General features: G+C 51.6%; 1 protein-coding gene across 1 annotated transcript; it reads right to left on the bottom strand.

The window, feature by feature from the left end:
* Positions 1-8: 8 nt before the first annotated feature.
* LOC308511974 (erythroid transcription factor-like) lies at positions 9-24,421 on the bottom strand (the record flags this gene model as incomplete). The annotated part of the gene is made up of 3 exons (XM_081081786.1): positions 9-377; positions 846-971; positions 24,401-24,421. The coding sequence occupies 3 exons, from the start codon at positions 24,419-24,421 to the stop codon at positions 9-11; spliced, it is 516 nt and encodes a 171-aa protein (XP_080937912.1).
* Positions 24,422-24,423: the final 2 nt, after the last annotated feature.

Here is a 24,423-nt window from a genome sequence, read left to right as displayed (position 1 = left end):
CTGTGTCCTCATGGGCTGAGTGGTGCCTCCACAGCGCTGGTGGTGGTGGGAGGCATGGGGCCTGTGGGGAAGGAGCCTGTGGGTGAACCCAACAGGGGCCCGGGGAAAGGCATGAGGTGACTGACAGGTTCTGACAGCACCCCGGGGCCCAGGCCTTGGTAGAGATGGGCAGTACCAGGTGGGCCCAATGTCAAGCCTGAGGCCACTTCCCCACAATTCCCACCATCGCTGCCCCCAGCCACCACCATGAAGCCACCAGCCGGAGCATCACCTGGTCCAGTGCCTCCCAGGCTTGACACTGGCTTCTTTTCTTTCTGTGATGGCCTGGGTTTTCTAGACTTTATACCACCCTTCTGCACGGTCCGTGGTCGGTTCACCTGATGAAAGAGAGGCCATGAGTGTTCCCCGACCTCAGACATCTGCCTCTGTGTCTCCACCAGGGACACCCTTTCCACCCCACTCCTTCAGAGTCAGGAACTGGGTCAAGGACTAGGGGAGCAGGCCCCAGCTGTGGCCCAGATAATGCCCTAAGGAGTCATGAGCTTGTGAGGCCCTAAGCAATGGAAAGGCTGAGGGAGCCTCTAGCCATAGGACTAGCTGATGGCTGGAGGGGAGGGGGAAGGAAATGAGAAATGGAGGAGAGAGAAGGGAGCAGGAGGGAAAAGACAGGCAGGGAGGAGATGAAGGTGTAGAGAAGAGAAGGGTGATAGGGAAGGAGGAGGGAGTAGAATAACAGGGAGAAGAGAGAAAGGGAGATAGGAAGAATACAGGAAAGGAAAAGGAGAAGGAAGGCCAGGTTAGCGGGATGGGGGTGCAGGGGGCAGGCTCCAAGAGGCAGGGCACACCTGGTGTCGCTTGTAATAAAGGCCGCAGGCATTGCACACGGGGTCTCTATTGGCATTCAGCCGCCACACTGCCGCGATGGTTGTCTGGCAGTTGGTGCACTGGGCACCTGCCCGCTTGCTGACCTTCTGGGGGCAGCAAGAAAATGAGGGTCAGTGCACTGGTGGGTGGAGGACCCAGGAGGTGAGGGTCAGGGTGCAGGCAGGGCTTCCTGGACAAGGCATAGACTGAGGGTGCTCTGAGGGGCGAGGACATGGCCTCCTGTCCCGGGGCTTTCCAAATGGCGTGGGGTGCTTCATCAGTGGTTCTCAGCGTTGGCGGACGTTGGACTCACTTGGGGAGTCGAAAACAATCCTGATGCCCAGGCAGCGCCCCAGACCAAGTAAATCAACCCATCTCGGGAGGGCCCCACGGTGATCCCAGTGTGTAGCCAAGGATGAAAACTGCTGTGCAGGGAGTGGACGGCGTGCCTGCTTGCAGCCCGAGGGTGGGCTGAGGGTAGACACTCCAGTACAGAGCTGGGTCCCTGAGTGGATGGGGCAGGGAGGGGGCATGTAGGTTCTCATAGAGTGTGAGGGCAGAGATCCCTGCCCGGAGTGAGAACAGAGTACCTGGGTGAGGGGAGGCCGGCCTGGGCTCTTACCCGGCGCCTTTGGGGCTTGTTCTGCCTAGTCATCGTCTGACCACCGGCATTGCACAGGTGGCACTGTGGAGCGGCTTTCGCTCTGCCGGACTTTCGCTCTGCCGGACTTTCGCTGTGCCTGGTACACATGCTGTCACACCTTCTCAGAACCACCCTGCATGGCGCACAATCCCAGGGCTCTGGTGAGGTGGACAGGGGGCAAGAGGGACCAGGCTCAGCCCAACTTTGCCTTGGACCCCATCCCCCTCCTCAACCTCCCTGTCCCTTTGGGGGAGCCTCACCACAGGTGGACAGGGGTAGGGTTCCTTGGAGGTTGGGGGAGGAATAGACCGCTGGATTGGGGGTGCTTCTGGTTGGAGGAAAGAAGCTCCTAGGAAAGTCGGGGGGCCCGTAGGCACTGCTGGGGACAGGGATGGAGGAAGGCACCGCAGGCCCCAGCGCCAACAGGTCCGGACGCAGTCGCTGTGTCCTGATGTTCTCTAGGAAGGTGCCTCTTGCATCGGAATCTTCTAAGGCCTGGGGATCGATGTACTCCCAGGTGGGGCTCACAGTTGCGGGAGGGTACAGCCCCGTGCTGCCATAGGCCCAGCTGGTGTATGCTGAGCCTCCTGGGGTCCCCTCCAGACAGCAGAGGCATGCATTAACCTGGAAGACTGTTTGGGGTGTGGGTGGGTATGGGAAGGAAGAAAGAAGGGAACAGAAGGTCTGAAGCCATCCTGCTTTCAAGATGCAGTGATTCCCAACAGCCCCACATGGTGGCCAGCCTTCCCACCTTCCTTCCCATAGGTTGCCAGAGCAGCTGCTGGCCATTGGGTGACTCCTGGGTCTGAGCCCCACTGGTCACTCTGGCAGCTGCAGTCACCAGCAGCCTTTTCCCAATGGGCTTTTAGCATAACTTTGTGGAGCCCCATGGGCCACTCAACTAGGGTCACCCCCACCTCCTTACCGTATTCATTCCCAATGAGGCAGTCTGGGGATGTACGTTCCCAGGTCTGCACATACACAGGGAACGTGACCCACATAGCCTCGTGAAGGCTTCTGGCCATTTCTAAGATGGCTTCTTTGTGAGATTCTACCCTAGCTATGGGTCTCCATGGCAACCCCAGCAACATGGAACCCTGCCAGGATAGCCAGTGCAGCCGCTGCCTGCATGTGCTCCAACTGGGGCTGGGGATCCAACCTAAACCCAGCTGCATGCCCTTGTCTGGGAATCAAACCCGAGACCCTTCGGTGCACAAGCCCATGCTCTAACCACTGAGAACACCAGCCAGTGCTCATAAGAGGGCCCATGAGAGGTTCCTATGGGCCAGGCCTGGAAGTTGCATATGCCACTCTGCTCACTCGATTGATCAGAACTGTCACATGTCCACCTGTCATTGCAAGGGAGGCTGGGAAAGTGAGTGAGTCAGGAAGAAAGGGGAGCAGGGTTGAAAGGCCTATAGCAGTGCCTGCTACAGGATTCTGTAGACTCCCCAGAGCTACGCTGTTTCATGTGGTGGCCACTAGCCACAGTCAAGACAGTGGCTCCTGTACAAGGTGAGGGCAAGGCTTCCAGACCAAGGCTGTCAGAGGGAGTCACATCAGGGCTTCCTATACAGGGTCAGGAGGGTGTTTCCAGAGGGCAAGTTTAGGGGTTCCTATGAACGATCAGATCCGAGATTCCTGAAACGGGTCAAGTTACGGATTTCTGTTGGAAGTCAGGGAAAGGTTTCTGCAGAATTCGGTTATAGGCTCCAGCACTGTTATAGGCTAGGCTTCCTGTAGGCCATGGAGTAAGGACAGGATTAGGTCAGTAAGCCCTGTACAGCAAGTATGTCAAACTCAAAGGCTATCACGGGCCAAATAAACAAGGTTTAAGTTTATGTGGGCCGCAAAAAAAACCACACAAAACCTTCAATTTTCATAGGAACATAGGATGATTTCGATAGAGACATGCTGATTACAAAGGGTTGAAATAAATGAGTCATTGTTAACATAAAATAATAGAACATTTTAAGAAAAAGTAATATTTTTTCTTGAACATTAACTTACCAGACACTGAATAACTGCACAAATTTATAAGCGTAATGCAAATCTATTTTTCTTCTTCTCTGAAAGCAAAATATTTCCTGTTATGCACACCAAACAAGTCAGTACAAGACTAATGATGTGGCAACCGGCCGCTAAAATATGTGCTGCTAGTATCAGTGGAGAGAAATGGTGCACCTGCACATAAGGTACGTAAGGAAAATGAATGCAACACAATTATAGTAATCAGTCATTAGTGAATGTTGTAGTTCGGTATTCATAATCCTGTATAATAAAAGCCCAGAGACCGAATGGTGGAACGACCAATCGACCAGTGGCTATGACATGCACTGACCCCCAGGGGGCAGACGCTCAACGCAGGAGCTGCCCCCTGGGGAGTCCGTGCACTACCACAGTGGGAGTGCTGCTTGGCTGACTGGAGGCTGGGAGGTAGGTTCATGGCCACCGTGGGACTGAGGCCTACTCGGCCGCCTCAGTGCTATTGTCCCTGAGCCTGGCCCTGACCGGGTCCCCTGGAGAAGCTAGTGCTCCAGCGCCACGGAAGATGCCAGACCAGGGAGCAGCCACTCAGAGGGTGGGTCCACAGCCACTCTGCAGACTGGGATGAGCAGGCTGATCCCCACAGGCCACACCCCCCAACAGTGCTCAAATCCTGTGCACCCGGCCTCTAGTTATGTATAACAGGATATTCTAAAAATTAAGTTATGAAAATTTTTTCCTTAATTGTTTTATTGCTTAAAGTATTACAAAGGGTATTACATATGTGTCCATTTTTTCCCCCCGCCCTTGACAATCCCCTGGCCTCCCCTACCCCCCAGTGTCTTATGTCCATTGGTTATGCTTATATGCATGCATACAAGTCCTTCGGTTGATCTCTTACCCCCCTGCCTCCTGCCCCCCAACCCTCCCCGGCCTTCTCGCTGTAGTTTGCCAGTCTGTTCGAGGCTGCTCTGCCTTTGTATCTATTTTTGTTCATAAGTTTATAATGGTCTTTATTATCCATAAATGAGTGAGATCATGTGGTATTTTTCCTTCATTGACTGGCTTATTTCACTTAGCATAATGCTCTCCAGTTCCATCCATGCTGTTGCAAATGGTAAGAGTTCCTTCCTTTTTAGAGCAGCATAGTATTCCATCATGTAGATGTACCACTGTTTTCTAATCCATTCATCTACTGGTGGGCACTTAAGCTGTTTCCAGATCTTAGCTATGGTGAATTGTGCTGCTATGAACATAGGGGTGCATATATCCTTTCTGACTGGTGTTTCTGGTTTCTTGGGATATACTCCTAGAAGTGGGATCACGGGGTCAAATGGGAATTCCATTTTTACCTTTTTGAGGAAACTCCATACTGTCTTCCATAGTGGCTGCACCAGTCTGCATTCCCACCAGCAGTGCACGAGGGTTCCTTTTTCTCCACATCCTCTCCAGCACTTGTCGTTTGTTGATTTGTTGATGATTGCCAGTCTGACAGGTGTGAGATGGTACCTCACTGTTGTTTTGATTTGCATCTCTCGGATGATTAGTGACTTTGAGCATGTTTTCATATGTCTCTTGGCTTTCTGAATGTCCTCTTTTGAAAAGTGTCCATTTAGGTCCTTTGCCCATTTTTTGATTGGATTGTTTATCTTCCTTTTGTTAAGTTGTATGAGTTCCTTATAAATGTTGGAGATTAAACCCTTATCGGTGATAACATTGGCAAATATGTTCTCCCATGCAGTGGGCTTTCTTGTTTTGTTGATGGTTTCTTTTGCTGTGCAGAAGCTTTTAATTTGATGTAGTCCCATTTGTTCATTTTCTCTTTAGTTTCAAGTGCCCTAGGCGCTGTATCGGTGAAGAAATTGCTTTGGCATATGTCTGAGATTTTGTTGCCTTTGGATTCCTCTAGTATTTTTATGGTTTCCTGTCTTACATTTAAGTCCTTTATCCATTTTGAGTTTATTTTTGTGTATGGTGTAAGTTGGTGGTCTAGTCTCATTTTCTTGCATGTATCTGTCCAATTGTCCCAACACCATTTATTGAAGAGACTGTCTTGACTCCATTGTATGTTCTCGCCTCCTTTGTCAAATATTAATTGAGCACATTGGTTCAGGTCGATTTCTGGGCTCTCTATTCTATTCCATTGATCTGTATGTCTGTTCTTGTGCCAGTACCAGGCAGTTTTGAGAACAGTGGCTTTGTAATACAGCTTGATATCAGGTATTGAGATCCCACCTGCTTTGTTCTTTCTCAGGATCGCTGCAGCTATTCGGGGTCTTTTTTTGTTGTTGTTGTTAAAAAATATATTTTATTGATTTTTCACAGAGAGGAAGGGAGAGAGATAGAGAGAGTTAGAAACATCGATGAGAGAGAAACATCAATCAGCTGCCTCCTGCACATCCCCCACCGGGGATGTGCCCCCAACCCAGGTACATGCCCTTGACCGGAATCGAACCCGGGACCTCTCAGTCCGCAGGTTGACGCTCTATCCACTGAGCCAAACCGGTTTCGGCGACGGGGTCTTTTTTTATTCCAGATGAATTTTTGGAGAGTTCGTTCTAGGTCTGTGAAATATGCCATTGGTAGGTTATGAAATTTTTATTAAAACGTTTCTTACATACCGTTATATTGGCTGGGCTGCAACAATATTTGTTGTGGGTGCATGCGGCCTGCGGGCCACAAGTTTGACATACTTGCTGTACAGTGTTTGGGCAGGGGGTCCTGTGCCAGGTGAGGCTGTAGATGCCTGTATAGGATGAGGTCTGGGCTTAAAGCAGGGGGTCAGGACAGGCGCCTCACCACAGGTTCAGGAAAGGATTTTCCATGTAAGTTCAAGACTGTGGTTCATGTTGAGAGTTGGATCACAGGTTCCTGTGGACTCTGCGGGGTGGGGCGTGAGGTAGGGATTGTTGTGCAAAGTGACATCCGGGGCCATTGTCAACAATGTAAGCAAGGCTCCTGAACTTAATCAGGATTCCCAAAGAGTTTAAAGATGGGGCTTTCTTTAAAAAAAAAACAAACAAACACACACACATATTTTTATTGATTTCAAAGAGGAAAGGAGAGGGAGAGAGAGATAGAAACATCAGTGATGAGAGAGATTCATGGATCGGCTGCCTCCTACATGCACCTCACTGGGGTTCGAGCCTGCAACCTGGGCATGTGCCATGATCAAGAACCCAACCATGTCCTCATGGTTCATGGGTTGATGCTCAACCACTGAGCCACACCAGCCGGACTAGAGTATTTTTTCAGGTGTTCATGAAGGAAAGCACCTGAGCCTTCCAGCTGTTGTTGACCACAGTGAGCACTCAGGAAACGGTGCTGGTTGCAGGGTGGAGGCTACACCACGGAGCCTGGCTCAGCCCTGTGCCACCAGCTGTGTGGCCTTGGGAGAGACGCTTAACCTGTCTGGGTTAGGATGTCACCTGACTCCACGCATGCTCCGATGTGAGGGTTTGTTCCATGGAAGAACAGATTCCACTTTAGGGGGAGCAGTTCACCCAGGTGAAGGGGTGTGTTGGGGAGGGAGTTGGCACTGTGGGGAGATCCCCCCCGGGGTCTAAATATTCCCCCTACAGGTTATTCTGTTCTCCTAATCTCCCCCTCCTTCTCTACCATTTCCCACAGGGCTGCAGGCCGAGCTGGGCTGAGAGAGATAAGAGATGAGTGTCAGGAGGGCCCATGGACAACCCCACGGTCCCAGACTGGCCTTCTGCCCTTCTTGCTGGCTGTCTTTCCAGCCCCAATCTTGGCCTCCCGTTCCTGTCCTGAACATGTCTTCTGTCCCCTGGAGGTGGGTCCCTAACTTACAGACTGAAATTGTATATATTGATACCTCCACAAACAAGTGTACAGAGCTGCTCACGCTGTCAGCCACTCGGAGGCACTGTGACAGGGCACAGGATGTGCGATACGCTCACATACACGTGCTTGCACACAAGTGCTGCCCTTGCCAGACCCACAAAGACCTCCTGACACGCAGTACCTCAGGTCACACTGCTAGGTCTCCACATTCCGTCCTACACAGCCCTTGGTGAGCATCCCGGAAATGTTTATTGAGCAAATGCTGTGCCTGGTACACATGCTGTCGCACCGCCTCAGAACCACCCTGCATGGTGCACAATCACATGAGCATAGCCTCACATGTTGCCTCAGCACACCCCGTTGCACACATACCCCCACGTCCTCTCATACAGTCACTGGTGCCCCGTTTCTCACAGTTGCCTCATGTCGTGCACACCATCTCTCAGAACCTCACCCCCATGGTCACCACCCCACAGAGCAGTCGGCCACTACACAGTCTCTGCCCATGATGTGTGCATGTACACGCCATATCATACACCCTGGTTGCTGTCACACGTGGTCTCACATACTAGTACACTCTTATACTTGCACATCATAACCCACTATCATGAAGGGTGACACGCCATCACCAGAGAACCACAGGCACCGTTGCACACCCCTCCTACCACGGCTCTTTATTCAGTCCCACTCAGACTCACACCTCCAACTTCAGGACTCTGATGATTTATTTTACAAATCATTGATGGCCCAGACCAAGAGCTGTGGGGGGCCCAGAGGTTGGGTTGTAGAGAGACTGCTGGCTCCACGCGGAGAGGGACCCTTCCTCTGCTCTGAGTCATGCTCTGTGTCCTCATGGGCTGAGTGGTGCCTCCACAGCGCTGTTGGTGGTGGGAGGCATGGGGCCTGTGGGGAAGGAGCCTGTGGGTGAACCCAACAGGGGCCCGGGGAAAGGCATGAGGTGACTGACAGGTTCTGACAGCACCCCGGGGCCCAGGCCTTGGTAGAGATGGGCAGTACCAGGTGGGCCCAATGTCAAGCCTGAGGCCACTTCCCCACAATTCCCACCATCGCTGCCCCCAGCCACCACCATGAAGCCACCAGCCGGAGCATCACCTGGTCCAGTGCCTCCCAGGCTTGACACTGGCTTCTTTTCTTTCTGTGATGGCCTGGGTTTTCTAGACTTTATACCACCCTTCTGCACGGTCCGTGGTCGGTTCACCTGATGAAAGAGAGGCCATGAGTGTTCCCCGACCTCAGACATCTGCCTCTGTGTCTCCACCAGGGACACCCTTTCCACCCCACTCCTTCAGAGTCAGGAACTGGGTCAAGGACTAGGGGAGCAGGCCCCAGCTGTGGCCCAGATAATGCCCTAAGGAGTCATGAGCTTGTGAGGCCCTAAGCAATGGAAAGGCTGAGGGAGCCTCTAGCCATAGGACTAGCTGATGGCTGGAGGGGAGGGGGAAGGAAATGAGAAATGGAGGAGAGAGAAGGGAGCAGGAGGGAAAAGACAGGCAGGGAGGAGATGAAGGTGTAGAGAAGAGAAGGGTGATAGGGAAGGAGGAGGGAGTAGAATAACAGGGAGACGAGAGAAAGGGAGATAGGAAGAATACAGGAAAGGAAAAGGAGAAGGAAGGCCAGGTTAGCGGGATGGAGGTGCAGGGGGCAGGCTCCAAGAGGCAGGGCACACCTGGTGTCGCTTGTAATAAAGGCCGCAGGCATTGCACACGGGGTCTCTATTGGCATTCAGCCGCCACACTGCCGTGATGGTTGCCTGGCAGTTGGTGCACTGGGCACCTGCCCGCTTGCTGACCTTCTGGGGGCAGCAAGAAAATGAGGGTCAGTGCACTGGTGGGTGGAGGACCCAGGAGGTGAGGGTCAGGGTGCAGGCAGGGCTTCCTGGACAAGGCATAGACTGAGGGTGCTCTGAGGGGCGAGGACATGGCCTCCTGTCCCGGGGCTTTCCAAATGGCGTGGGGTGCTTCATCAGTGGTTCTCAGCGTTGGCGGACGTTGGACTCACTTGGGGAGTCGAAAACAATCCTGATGCCCAGGCAGCGCCCCAGACCAAGTAAATCAACCCATCTCGGGAGGGCCCCACGGTGATCCCAGTGTGTAGCCAAGGATGAAAACTGCTGTGCAGGGAGTGGACGGCGTGCCTGCTTGCAGCCCGAGGGTGGGCTGAGGGTAGACAATCCAGTACAGAGCTGGGTCCCTGAGTGGATGGGGCAGGGAGGGGGGATGTGGGTTCTCATAGAGTGTGAGGGCAGAGATCCCTGCCCGGAGTGAGAACAGAGTACCTGGGTGAGGGGAGGCCGGCCTGGGCTCTTACCCGGCGCCTTTGGGGCTTGTTCTGCCTAGTCATCGTCTGACCACCGGCATTGCACAGGTGGCACTGTGGAGCGGCTTTCGCTCTGCCGGACTTTCGCTCTGCCGGACTTTCGCTGTGCCTGGTACACATGCTGTCACACCTTCTCAGAACCACCCTGCATGGCGCACAATCCCAGGGCTCTGGTGAGGTGGACAGGGGGCAAGAGGGACCAGGCTCAGCCCAACTTTGCCTTGGACCCCATCCCCCTCCTCAACCTCCCTGTCCCTTTGGGGGAGCCTCACCACAGGTGGACAGGGGTAGGGTTCCTTGGAGGTTGGGGGAGGAATAGACCGCTGGATTGGGGGTGCTTCTGGTTGGAGGAAAGAAGCTCCTAGGAAAGTCGGGGGGCCCGTAGGCACTGCTGGGGACAGGGATGGAGGAAGGCACCGCAGGCCCCAGCGCCAACAGGTCCGGACGCAGTCGCTGTGTCCTGATGTTCTCTAGGAAGGTGCCTCTTGCATCGGAATCTTCTAAGGCCTGGGGATCGATGTACTCCCAGGTGGGGCTCACAGTTGCGGGAGGGTACAGCCCCGTGCTGCCATAGGCCCAGCTGGTGTATGCTGAGCCTCCTGGGGTCCCCTCCAGACAGCAGAGGCATGCATTAACCTGGAAGACTGTTTGGGGTGTGGGTGGGTATGGGAAGGAAGAAAGAAGGGAACAGAAGGTCTGAAGCCATCCTGCTTTCAAGATGCAGTGATTCCCAACAGCCCCACATGGTGGCCAGCCTTCCCACCTTCCTTCCCATAGGTTGCCAGAGCAGCTGCTGGCCATTGGGTGACTCCTGGGTCTGAGCCCCACTGGTCACTCTGGCAGCTGCAGTCACCAGCAGCCTTTTCCCAATGGGCTTTTAGCATAACTTTGTGGAGCCCCATGGGCCACTCAACTAGGGTCACCCCCACCTCCTTACCGTATTCATTCCCAATGAGGCAGTCTGGGGATGTACGTTCCCAGGTCTGCACATACACAGGGAACGTGACCCACATAGCCTCGTGAAGGCTTCTGGCCATTTCTAAGATGGCTTCTTTGTGAGATTCTACCCTAGCTATGGGTCTCCATGGCAACCCCAGCAACATGGAACCCTGCCAGGATAGCCAGTGCAGCCGCTGCCTGCATGTGCTCCAACTGGGGCTGGGGATCCAACCTAAACCCAGCTGCATGCCCTTGTCTGGGAATCAAACCCGAGACCCTTCGGTGCACAAGCCCATGCTCTAACCACTGAGAACACCAGCCAGTGCTCATAAGAGGGCCCATGAGAGGTTCCTATGGGCCAGGCCTGGAAGTTGCATATGCCACTCTGCTCACTCGATTGATCAGAACTGTCACATGTCCACCTGTCATTGCAAGGGAGGCTGGGAAAGTGAGTGAGTCAGGAAGAAAGGGGAGCAGGGTTGAAAGGCCTATAGCAGTGCCTGCTACAGGATTCTGTAGACTCCCCAGAGCTACGCTGTTTCATGTGGTGGCCACTAGCCACAGTCAAGACAGTGGCTCCTGTACAAGGTGAGGGCAAGGCTTCCAGACCAAGGCTGTCAGAGGGAGTCACATCAGGGCTTCCTATACAGGGTCAGGAGGGTGTTTCCAGAGGGCAAGTTTAGGGGTTCCTATGAACGATCAGATCCGAGATTCCTGAAACGGGTCAAGTTACGGATTTCTGTTGGAAGTCAGGGAAAGGTTTCTGCAGAATTCGGTTATAGGCTCCAGCACTGTTATAGGCTAGGCTTCCTGTAGGCCATGGAGTAAGGACAGGATTAGGTCAGTAAGCCCTGTACAGCAAGTATGTCAAACTCAAAGGCTATCACGGGCCAAATAAACAAGGTTTAAGTTTATGTGGGCCGCAAAAAACACACACAAAACCTTCAATTTTCATAGGAACATAGGATGATTTCGATAGAGACATGCTGATTACAAAGGGTTGAAATAAATGAGTCATTGTTAACATAAAATAATAGAACATTTTAAGAAAAAGTAATATTTTTTCTTGAACATTAACTTACCAGACACTGAATAACTGCACAAATTTATAAGCGTAATGCAAATCTATTTTTCTTCTTCTCTGAAAGCAAAATATTTCCTGTTATGCACACCAAACAAGTCAGTACAAGACTAATGATGTGGCAACCGGCCGCTAAAATATGTGCTGCTAGTATCAGTGGAGAGAAATGGTGCACCTGCACATAAGGTACGTAAGGAAAATGAATGCAACACAATTATAGTAATCAGTCATTAGTGAATGTTGTAGTTCGGTATTCATAATCCTGTATAATAAAAGCCCAGAGACCGAATGGTGGAACGACCAATCGACCAGTGGCTATGACATGCACTGACCCCCAGGGGGCAGACGCTCAACGCAGGAGCTGCCCCCTGGGGAGTCCGTGCACTACCACAGTGGGAGTGCTGCTTGGCTGACTGGAGGCTGGGAGGTAGGTTCATGGCCACCGTGGGACTGAGGCCTACTCGGCCGCCTCAGTGCTATTGTCCCTGAGCCTGGCCCTGACCGGGTCCCCTGGAGAAGCTAGTGCTCCAGCGCCACGGAAGATGCCAGACCAGGGAGCAGCCACTCAGAGGGTGGGTCCACAGCCACTCTGCAGACTGGGATGAGCAGGCTGATCCCCACAGGCCACACCCCCCAACAGTGCTCAAATCCTGTGCACCCGGCCTCTAGTTATGTATAACAGGATATTCTAAAAATTAAGTTATGAAAATTTTTTCCTTAATTGTTTTATTGCTTAAAGTATTACAAAGGGTATTACATATGTGTCCATTTTTTCCCCCCGCCCTTGACAATCCCCTGGCCTCCCCTACCCCGCAGTGTCTTATGTCCATTGGTTATGCTTATATGCATGCATACAAGTCCTTCGGTTGATCTCTTACCCCCCTGCCTCCTGCCCCCCAACCCTCCCCGGCCTTCTCGCTGTAGTTTGCCAGTCTGTTCGAGGCTGCTCTGCCTTTGTATCTATTTTTGTTCATAAGTTTATAATGGTCTTTATTATCCATAAATGAGTGAGATCATGTGGTATTTTTCCTTCATTGACTGGCTTATTTCACTTAGCATAATGCTCTCCAGTTCCATCCATGCTGTTGCAAATGGTAAGAGTTCCTTCCTTTTTAGAGCAGCATAGTATTCCATCATGTAGATGTACCACTGTTTTCTAATCCATTCATCTACTGGTGGGCACTTAAGCTGTTTCCAGATCTTAGCTATGGTGAATTGTGCTGCTATGAACATAGGGGTGCATATATCCTTTCTGACTGGTGTTTCTGGTTTCTTGGGATATACTCCTAGAAGTGGGATCACGGGGTCAAATGGGAATTCCATTTTTACCTTTTTGAGGAAACTCCATACTGTCTTCCATAGTGGCTGCACCAGTCTGCATTCCCACCAGCAGTGCACGAGGGTTCCTTTTTCTCCACATCCTCTCCAGCACTTGTCGTTTGTTGATTTGTTGATGATTGCCAGTCTGACAGGTGTGAGATGGTACCTCACTGTTGTTTTGATTTGCATCTCTCGGATGATTAGTGACTTTGAGCATGTTTTCATATGTCTCTTGGCTTTCTGAATGTCCTCTTTTGAAAAGTGTCCATTTAGGTCCTTTGCCCATTTTTTGATTGGATTGTTTATCTTCCTTTTGTTAAGTTGTATGAGTTCCTTATAAATGTTGGAGATTAAACCCTTATCGGTGATAACATTGGCAAATATGTTCTCCCATGCAGTGGGCTTTCTTGTTTTGTTGATGGTTTCTTTTGCTGTGCAGAAGCTTTTAATTTGATGTAGTCCCATTTGTTCATTTTCTCTTTAGTTTCAAGTGCCCTAGGCGCTGTATCGGTGAAGAAATTGCTTTGGCATATGTCTGAGATTTTGTTGCCTTTGGATTCCTCTAGTATTTTTATGGTTTCCTGTCTTACATTTAAGTCCTTTATCCATTTTGAGTTTATTTTTGTGTATGGTGTAAGTTGGTGGTCTAGTCTCATTTTCTTGCATGTATCTGTCCAATTGTCCCAACACCATTTATTGAAGAGACTGTCTTGACTCCATTGTATGTTCTCGCCTCCTTTGTCAAATATTAATTGAGCACATTGGTTCAGGTCGATTTCTGGGCTCTCTATTCTATTCCATTGATCTGTATGTCTGTTCTTGTGCCAGTACCAGGCAGTTTTGAGAACAGTGGCTTTGTAATACAGCTTGATATCAGGTATTGCGATCCCACCTGCTTTGTTCTTTCTCAGGATCGCTGCAGCTATTCGGGGTCTTTTTTTGTTGTTGTTGTTAAAAAATATATTTTATTGATTTTTCACAGAGAGGAAGGGAGAGAGATAGAGAGAGTTAGAAACATCGATGAGAGAGAAACATCAATCAGCTGCCTCCTGCACATCCCCCACCGGGGATGTGCCCCCAACCCAGGTACATGCCCTTGACCGGAATCGAACCCGGGACCTCTCAGTCCGCAGGTTGACGCTCTATCCACTGAGCCAAACCGGTTTCGGCGACGGGGTCTTTTTTTATTCCAGATGAATTTTTGGAGAGTTCGTTCTAGGTCTGTGAAATATGCCATTGGTAGGTTATGAAATTTTTATTAAAACGTTTCTTACATACCGTTATATTGGCTGGGCTGCAACAATATTTGTTGTGGGTGCATGCGGCCTGCGGGCCACAAGTTTGACATACTTGCTGTACAGTGTTTGGGCAGGGGGTCCTGTGCCAGGTGAGGCTGTAGATGCCTGTATAGGATGAGGTCTGGACTTAAAGCAGGGGGTCAGGACAGGCGCCTCACCACAGGTTCAGGAAAGGATTTTCCATGTAAGTTCAAGACTGTGGTTCATGTTGAGAGTTGGATCACAGGTTCCTGTGGACTCTGCGGGGTGGGGCGTGAGGTAGGGATTGTTGTGCAAAGTGACATCCGGGGCCATTGTCAACAATGTAAGCAAGGCTCCTGAACTTAATCAGGATTCCCAAAGAGTTTAAAGATGGGGCTTTCTTTAAAAAAAAAACAAACAAACACACACACATATTTTTATTGATTTCAAAGAGGAAAGGAGAGGGAGAGAGAGATAGAAACATCAGTGATGAGAGAGATTCATGGATCGGCTGCCTCCTACATGCACCTCACTGGGGTTCGAGCCTGCAACCTGGGCATGTGCCATGATCAAGAATCCAACCATGTCCTCATGGTTCATGGGTTGATGCTCAACCACTGAGCCACACCAGCCAGACTAGAGTATTTTTTCAGGTGTTCATGAAGGAAAGCACCTGAGCCTTCCAGCTGTTGTTGACCACAGTGAGCACTCAGGAAACGGTGCTGGTTGCAGGGTGGAGGCTACACCACGGAGCCTGGCTCAGCCCTGTGCCACCAGCTGTGTGGCCTTGGGAGAGACGCTTAACCTGTCTGGGTTAGGATGTCACCTGACTCCACGCATGCTCCGATGTGAGGGTTTGTTCCATGGAAGAACAGATTCCACTTTAGGGGGAGCAGTTCACCCAGGTGAAGGGGTGTGTTGGGGAGGGAGTTGGCACTGTGGGGAGATCCCCCCCGGGGTCTAAATATTCCCCCTACAGGTTATTCTGTTCTCCTAATCTCCCCCTCCTTCTCTACCATTTCCCACAGGGCTGCAGGCCGAGCTGGGCTGAGAGAGATAAGAGATGAGTGTCAGGAGGGCCCATGGACAACCCCACGGTCCCAGACTGGCCTTCTGCCCTTCTTGCTGGCTGTCTTTCCAGCCCCAATCTTGGCCTCCCGTTCCTGTCCTGAACATGTCTTCTGTCCCCTGGAGGTGGGTCCCTAACTTACAGACTGAAATTGTATATATTGATACCTCCACAAACAAGTGTACAGAGCTGCTCACGCTGTCAGCCACTCGGAGGCACTGTGACAGGGCACAGGATGTGCGATACGCTCACATACACGTGCTTGCACACAAGTGCTGCCCTTGCCAGACCCACAAAGACCTCCTGACACGCAGTACCTCAGGTCACACTGCTAGGTCTCCACATTCCGTCCTACACAGCCCTTGGTGAGCATCCCGGAAATGTTTATTGAGCAAATGCTGTGCCTGGTACACATGCTGTCGCACCGCCTCAGAACCACCCTGCATGGTGCACAATCACATGAGCATAGCCTCACATGTTGCCTCAGCACACCCCGTTGCACACATACCCCCACGTCCTCTCATACAGTCACTGGTGCCCCGTTTCTCACAGTTGCCTCATGTCGTGCACACCATCTCTCAGAACCTCACCCCCATGGTCACCACCCCACAGAGCAGTCGGCCACTACACAGTCTCTGCCCATGATGTGTGCATGTACACGCCATATCATACACCCTGGTTGCTGTCACACGTGGTCTCACATACTAGTACACTCTTATACTTGCACATCATAACCCACTATCATGAAGGGTGACACGCCATCACCAGAGAACCACAGGCACCGTTGCACACCCCTCCTACCACGGCTCTTTATTCAGTCCCACTCAGACTCACACCTCCAACTTCAGGACTCTGATGATTTATTTTACAAATCATTGATGGCCCAGACCAAGAGCTGTGGGGAGCCCAGAGGTTGGGTTGTAGAGAGACTGCTGGCTCCACGCGGAGAGGGACCCTTCCTCTGCTCTGAGTCATGCTCTGTGTCCTCATGGGCTGAGTGGTGCCTCCACAGCGCTGGTGGTGGTGGGAGGCATGGGGCCTGTGGGGAAGGAGCCTGTGGGTGAACCCAACAGGGGCCCGGGGAAAGGCATGAGGTGACTGACAGGTTCTGACAGCACCCCGGGGCCCAGGCCTTGGTAGAGATGGGCAGTACCAGGTGGGCCCAATGTCAAGCCTGAGGCCACTTCCCCACAATTCCCACCATCGCTGCCCCCAGCCACCACCATGAAGCCACCAGCCGGAGCATCACCTGGTCCAGTGCCTCCCAGGCTTGACACTGGCTTCTTTTCTTTCTGTGATGGCCTGGGTTTTCTAGACTTTATACCACCCTTCTGCACGGTCCGTGGTCGGTTCACCTGATGAAAGAGAGGCCATGAGTGTTCCCCGACCTCAGACATCTGCCTCTGTGTCTCCACCAGGGACACCCTTTCCACCCCACTCCTTCAGAGTCAGGAACTGGGTCAAGGACTAGGGGAGCAGGCCCCAGCTGTGGCCCAGATAATGCCCTAAGGAGTCATGAGCTTGTGAGGCCCTAAGCAATGGAAAGGCTGAGGGAGCCTCTAGCCATAGGACTAGCTGATGGCTGGAGGGGAGGGGGAAGGAAATGAGAAATGGAGGAGAGAGAAGGGAGCAGGAGGGAAAAGACAGGCAGGGAGGAGATGAAGGTGTAGAGAAGAGAAGGGTGATAGGGAAGGAGGAGGGAGTAGAATAACAGGGAGACGAGAGAAAGGGAGATAGGAAGAATACAGGAAAGGAAAAGGAGAAGGAAGGCCAGGTTAGCGGGATGGAGGTGCAGGGGGCAGGCTCCAAGAGGCAGGGCACACCTGGTGTCGCTTGTAATAAAGGCCGCAGGCATTGCACACGGGGTCTCTATTGGCATTCAGCCGCCACACTGCCGCGATGGTTGTCTGGCAGTTGGTGCACTGGGCACCTGCCCACTTGCTGACCTTCTGGGGGCAGCAAGAAAATGAGGGTCAGTGCACTGGTGGGTGGAGGACCCAGGAGGTGAGGGTCAGGGTGCAGGCAGGGCTTCCTGGACAAGGCATAGACTGAGGGTGCTCTGAGGGGCGAGGACATGGCCTCCTGTCCCGGGGCTTTCCAAATGGCGTGGGGTGCTTCATCAGTGGTTCTCAGCGTTGGCGGACGTTGGACTCACTTGGGGAGTCGAAAACAATCCTGATGCCCAGGCAGCGCCCCAGACCAAGTAAATCAACCCATCTCGGGAGGGCCCCACGGTGATCCCAGTGTGTAGCCAAGGATGAAAACTGCTGTGCAGGGAGTGGACGGCGTGCCTGCTTGCAGCCCGAGGGTGGGCTGAGGGTAGACACTCCAGTACAGAGCTGGGTCCCTGAGTGGATGGGGCAGGGAGGGGGCATGTGGGTTCTCATAGAGTGTGAGGGCAGAGATCCCTGCCCGGAGTGAGAACAGAGTACCTGGGTGAGGGGAGGCCGGCCTGGGCTCTTACCCGGCGCCTTTGGGGCTTGTTCTGCCTAGTCATCGTCTGACCACCGGCATTGCACAGGTGGCACTGTGGAGCGGCTTTCGCTCTGCCGGACTTTCGCTCTGCCGGACTTTCGCTGTGCCTGGTACACATGCTGTCACACCTTCTCAGAACCACCCTGCATGGCGCACAATCCCAGGGCTCTGGTGAGGTGGACAGGGGGCAAGAGGGACCAGGCTCAGCCCAACTTTGCCTTGGACCCCATCCCCCTCCTCAACCTCCCTGTCCCTTTGGGGGAGCCTCACCACAGGTGGACAGGGGTAGGGTTCCTTGGAGGTTGGGGGAGGAATAGACCGCTGGATTGGGGGTGCTTCTGGTTGGAGGAAAGAAGCTCCTAGGAAAGTCGGGGGGCCCGTAGGCACTGCTGGGGACAGGGATGGAGGAAGGCACCGCAGGCCCCAGCGCCAACAGGTCCGGACGCAGTCGCTGTGTCCTGATGTTTTCTAGGAAGGTGCCTCTTGCATCGGAATCTTCTAAGGCCTGGGGATCGATGTACTCCCAGGTGGGGCTCACAGTTGCGGGAGGGTACAGCCCCGTGCTGCCATAGGCCCAGCTGGTGTATGCTGAGCCTCCTGGGGTCCCCTCCAGACAGCAGAGGCATGCATTAACCTGGAAGACTGTTTGGGGTGTGGGTGGGTATGGGAAGGAAGAAAGAAGGGAACAGAAGGTCTGAAGCCATCCTGCTTTCAAGATGCAGTGATTCCCAACAGCCCCACATGGTGGCCAGCCTTCCCACCTTCCTTCCCATAGGTTGCCAGAGCAGCTGCTGGCCATTGGGTGACTCCTGGGTCTGAGCCCCACTGGTCACTCTGGCAGCTGCAGTCACCAGCAGCCTTTTCCCAATGGGCTTTTAGCATAACTTTGTGGAGCCCCATGGGCCACTCAACTAGGGTCACCCCCACCTCCTTACCGTATTCATTCCCAATGAGGCAGTCTGGGGATGTACGTTCCCAGGTCTGCACATACACAGGGAACGTGACCCACATAGCCTCGTGAAGGCTTCTGGCCATTTCTAAGATGGCTTCTTTGTGAGATTCTACCCTAGCTATGGGTCTCCATGGCAACCCCAGCAACATGGAACCCTGCCAGGATAGCCAGTGCAGCCGCTGCCTGCATGTGCTCCAACTGGGGCTGGGGATCCAACCTAAACCCAGCTGCATGCCCTTGTCTGGGAATCAAACCCGAGACCCTTCGGTGCACAAGCCCATGCTCTAACCACTGAGAACACCAGCCAGTGCTCATAAGAGGGCCCATGAGAGGTTCCTATGGGCCAGGCCTGGAAGTTGCATATGCCACTCTGCTCACTCGATTGATCAGAACTGTCACATGTCCACCTGTCATTGCAAGGGAGGCTGGGAAAGTGAGTGAGTCAGGAAGAAAGGGGAGCAGGGTTGAAAGGCCTATAGCAGTGCCTGCTACAGGATTCTGTAGACTCCCCAGAGCTACGCTGTTTCATGTGGTGGCCACTAGCCACAGTCAAGACAGTGGCTCCTGTACAAGGTGAGGGCAAGGCTTCCAGACCAAGGCTGTCAGAGGGAGTCACATCAGGGCTTCCTATACAGGGTCAGGAGGGTGTTTCCAGAGGGCAAGTTTAGGGGTTCCTATGAACGATCAGATCCGAGATTCCTGAAACGGGTCAAGTTACGGATTTCTGTTGGAAGTCAGGGAAAGGTTTCTGCAGAATTCGGTTATAGGCTCCAGCACTGTTATAGGCTAGGCTTCCTGTAGGCCATGGAGTAAGGACAGGATTAGGTCAGTAAGCCCTGTACAGCAAGTATGTCAAACTCAAAGGCTATCACGGGCCAAATAAACAAGGTTTAAGTTTATGTGGGCCGCAAAAAACACACACAAAACCTTCAATTTTCATAGGAACATAGGATGATTTCGATAGAGACATGCTGATTACAAAGGGTTGAAATAAATGAGTCATTGTTAACATAAAATAATAGAACATTTTAAGAAAAAGTAATATTTTTTCTTGAACATTAACTTACCAGACACTGAATAACTGCACAAATTTATAAGCGTAATGCAAATCTATTTTTCTTCTTCTCTGAAAGCAAAATATTTCCTGTTATGCACACCAAACAAGTCAGTACAAGACTAATGATGTGGCAACCGGCCGCTAAAATATGTGCTGCTAGTATCAGTGGAGAGAAATGGTGCACCTGCACATAAGGTACGTAAGGAAAATGAATGCAACACAATTATAGTAATCAGTCATTAGTGAATGTTGTAGTTCGGTATTCATAATCCTGTATAATAAAAGCCCAGAGACCGAATGGTGGAACGACCAATCGACCAGTGGCTATGACATGCACTGACCCCCAGGGGGCAGACGCTCAACGCAGGAGCTGCCCCCTGGGGAGTCCGTGCACTACCACAGTGGGAGTGCTGCTTGGCTGACTGGAGGCTGGGAGGTAGGTTCATGGCCACCGTGGGACTGAGGCCTACTCGGCCGCCTCAGTGCTATTGTCCCTGAGCCTGGCCCTGACCGGGTCCCCTGGAGAAGCTAGTGCTCCAGCGCCACGGAAGATGCCAGACCAGGGAGCAGCCACTCAGAGGGTGGGTCCACAGCCACTCTGCAGACTGGGATGAGCAGGCTGATCCCCACAGGCCACACCCCCCAACAGTGCTCAAATCCTGTGCACCCGGCCTCTAGTTATGTATAACAGGATATTCTAAAAATTAAGTTATGAAAATTTTTTCCTTAATTGTTTTATTGCTTAAAGTATTACAAAGGGTATTACATATGTGTCCATTTTTTCCCCCCGCCCTTGACAATCCCCTGGCCTCCCCTACCCCCCAGTGTCTTATGTCCATTGGTTATGCTTATATGCATGCATACAAGTCCTTCGGTTGATCTCTTACCCCCCTGCCTCCTGCCCCCCAACCCTCCCCGGCCTTCTCGCTGTAGTTTGCCAGTCTGTTCGAGGCTGCTCTGCCTTTGTATCTATTTTTGTTCATAAGTTTATAATGGTCTTTATTATCCATAAATGAGTGAGATCATGTGGTATTTTTCCTTCATTGACTGGCTTATTTCACTTAGCATAATGCTCTCCAGTTCCATCCATGCTGTTGCAAATGGTAAGAGTTCCTTCCTTTTTAGAGCAGCATAGTATTCCATCATGTAGATGTACCACTGTTTTCTAATCCATTCATCTACTGGTGGGCACTTAAGCTGTTTCCAGATCTTAGCTATGGTGAATTGTGCTGCTATGAACATAGGGGTGCATATATCCTTTCTGACTGGTGTTTCTGGTTTCTTGGGATATACTCCTAGAAGTGGGATCACGGGGTCAAATGGGAATTCCATTTTTACCTTTTTGAGGAAACTCCATACTGTCTTCCATAGTGGCTGCACCAGTCTGCATTCCCACCAGCAGTGCACGAGGGTTCCTTTTTCTCCACATCCTCTCCAGCACTTGTCGTTTGTTGATTTGTTGATGATTGCCAGTCTGACAGGTGTGAGATGGTACCTCACTGTTGTTTTGATTTGCATCTCTCGGATGATTAGTGACTTTGAGCATGTTTTCATATGTCTCTTGGCTTTCTGAATGTCCTCTTTTGAAAAGTGTCCATTTAGGTCCTTTGCCCATTTTTTGATTGGATTGTTTATCTTCCTTTTGTTAAGTTGTATGAGTTCCTTATAAATGTTGGAGATTAAACCCTTATCGGTGATAACATTGGCAAATATGTTCTCCCATGCAGTGGGCTTTCTTGTTTTGTTGATGGTTTCTTTTGCTGTGCAGAAGCTTTTAATTTGATGTAGTCCCATTTGTTCATTTTCTCTTTAGTTTCAAGTGCCCTAGGCGCTGTATCGGTGAAGAAATTGCTTTGGCATATGTCTGAGATTTTGTTGCCTTTGGATTCCTCTAGTATTTTTATGGTTTCCTGTCTTACATTTAAGTCCTTTATCCATTTTGAGTTTATTTTTGTGTATGGTGTAAGTTGGTGGTCTAGTCTCATTTTCTTGCATGTATCTGTCCAATTGTCCCAACACCATTTATTGAAGAGACTGTCTTGACTCCATTGTATGTTCTCGCCTCCTTTGTCAAATATTAATTGAGCACATTGGTTCAGGTCGATTTCTGGGCTCTCTATTCTATTCCATTGATCTGTATGTCTGTTCTTGTGCCAGTACCAGGCAGTTTTGAGAACAGTGGCTTTGTAATACAGCTTGATATCAGGTATTGAGATCCCACCTGCTTTGTTCTTTCTCAGGATCGCTGCAGCTATTCGGGGTCTTTTTTTGTTGTTGTTGTTAAAAAATATATTTTATTGATTTTTCACAGAGAGGAAGGGAGAGAGATAGAGAGAGTTAGAAACATCGATGAGAGAGAAACATCAATCAGCTGCCTCCTGCACATCCCCCACCGGGGATGTGCCCCCAACCCAGGTACATGCCCTTGACCGGAATCGAACCCGGGACCTCTCAGTCCGCAGGTTGACGCTCTATCCACTGAGCCAAACCGGTTTCGGCGACGGGGTCTTTTTTTATTCCAGATGAATTTTTGGAGAGTTCGTTCTAGGTCTGTGAAATATGCCATTGGTAGGTTATGAAATTTTTATTAAAACGTTTCTTACATACCGTTATATTGGCTGGGCTGCAACAATATTTGTTGTGGGTGCATGCGGCCTGCGGGCCACAAGTTTGACATACTTGCTGTACAGTGTTTGGGCAGGGCGTCCTGTGCCAGGTGAGGCTGTAGATGCCTGTATAGGATGAGGTCTGGACTTAAAGCAGGGGGTCAGGACAGGCGCCTCACCACAGGTTCAGGAAAGGATTTTCCATGTAAGTTCAAGACTGTGGTTCATGTTGAGAGTTGGATCACAGGTTCCTGTGGACTCTGCGGGGTGGGGCGTGAGGTAGGGATTGTTGTGCAAAGTGACATCCGGGGCCATTGTCAACAATGTAAGCAAGGCTCCTGAACTTAATCAGGATTCCCAAAGAGTTTAAAGATGGGGCTTTCTTTAAAAAAAAAACAAACAAACACACACACATATTTTTATTGATTTCAAAGAGGAAAGGAGAGGGAGAGAGAGATAGAAACATCAGTGATGAGAGAGATTCATGGATCGGCTGCCTCCTACATGCACCTCACTGGGGTTCGAGCCTGCAACCTGGGCATGTGCCATGATCAAGAATCCAACCATGTCCTCATGGTTCATGGGTTGATGCTCAACCACTGAGCCACACCAGCCGGACTAGAGTATTTTTTCAGGTGTTCATGAAGGAAAGCACCTGAGCCTTCCAGCTGTTGTTGACCACAGTGAGCACTCAGGAAACGGTGCTGGTTGCAGGGTGGAGGCTACACCACGGAGCCTGGCTCAGCCCTGTGCCACCAGCTGTGTGGCCTTGGGAGAGACGCTTAACCTGTCTGGGTTAGGATGTCACCTGACTCCACGCATGCTCCGATGTGAGGGTTTGTTCCATGGAAGAACAGATTCCACTTTAGGGGGAGCAGTTCACCCAGGTGAAGGGGTGTGTTGGGGAGGGAGTTGGCACTGTGGGGAGATCCCCCCCGGGGTCTAAATATTCCCCCTAGAGGTTATTCTGTTCTCCTAATCTCCCCCTCCTTCTCTACCATTTCCCACAGGGCTGCAGGCCGAGCTGGGCTGAGAGAGATAAGAGATGAGTGTCAGGAGGGCCCATGGACAACCCCACGGTCCCAGACTGGCCTTCTGCCCTTCTTGCTGGCTGTCTTTCCAGCCCCAATCTTGGCCTCCCGTTCCTGTCCTGAACATGTCTTCTGTCCCCTGGAGGTGGGTCCCTAACTTACAGACTGAAATTGTATATATTGATACCTCCACAAACAAGTGTACAGAGCTGCTCACGCTGTCAGCCACTCGGAGGCACTGTGACAGGGCACAGGATGTGCGATACGCTCACATACACGTGCTTGCACACAAGTGCTGCCCTTGCCAGACCCACAAAGACCTCCTGACACGCAGTACCTCAGGTCACACTGCTAGGTCTCCACATTCCGTCCTACACAGCCCTTGGTGAGCATCCCGGAAATGTTTATTGAGCAAATGCTGTGCCTGGTACACATGCTGTCGCACCGCCTCAGAACCACCCTGCATGGTGCACAATCACATGAGCATAGCCTCACATGTTGCCTCAGCACACCCCGTTGCACACATACCCCCACGTCCTCTCATACAGTCACTGGTGCCCCATTTCTCACAGTTGCCTCATGTCGTGCACACCATCTCTCAGAACCTCACCCCCATGGTCACCACCCCACAGAGCAGTCGGCCACTACACAGTCTCTGCCCATGATGTGTGCATGTACACGCCATATCATACACCCTGGTTGCTGTCACACGTGGTCTCACATACTAGTACACTCTTATACTTGCACATCATAACCCACTATCATGAAGGGTGACACGCCATCACCAGAGAACCACAGGCACCGTTGCACACCCCTCCTACCACGGCTCTTTATTCAGTCCCACTCAGACTCACACCTCCAACTTCAGGACTCTGATGATTTATTTTACAAATCATTGATGGCCCAGACCAAGAGCTGTGGGGGGCCCAGAGGTTGGGTTGTAGAGAGACTGCTGGCTCCACGCGGAGAGGGACCCTTCCTCTGCTCTGAGTCATGC

The sequence above is a fragment of the Myotis nattereri genome (genome assembly GCF_964212035.1).
Source record: "Myotis nattereri genome assembly, chromosome: X".
NCBI classification, from domain to species: Eukaryota; Metazoa; Chordata; class Mammalia; order Chiroptera; family Vespertilionidae; genus Myotis; species Myotis nattereri.
Note: the sequence above shows the minus strand (reverse complement) of the source record. Positions and strands in the feature narration are given on the sequence as shown.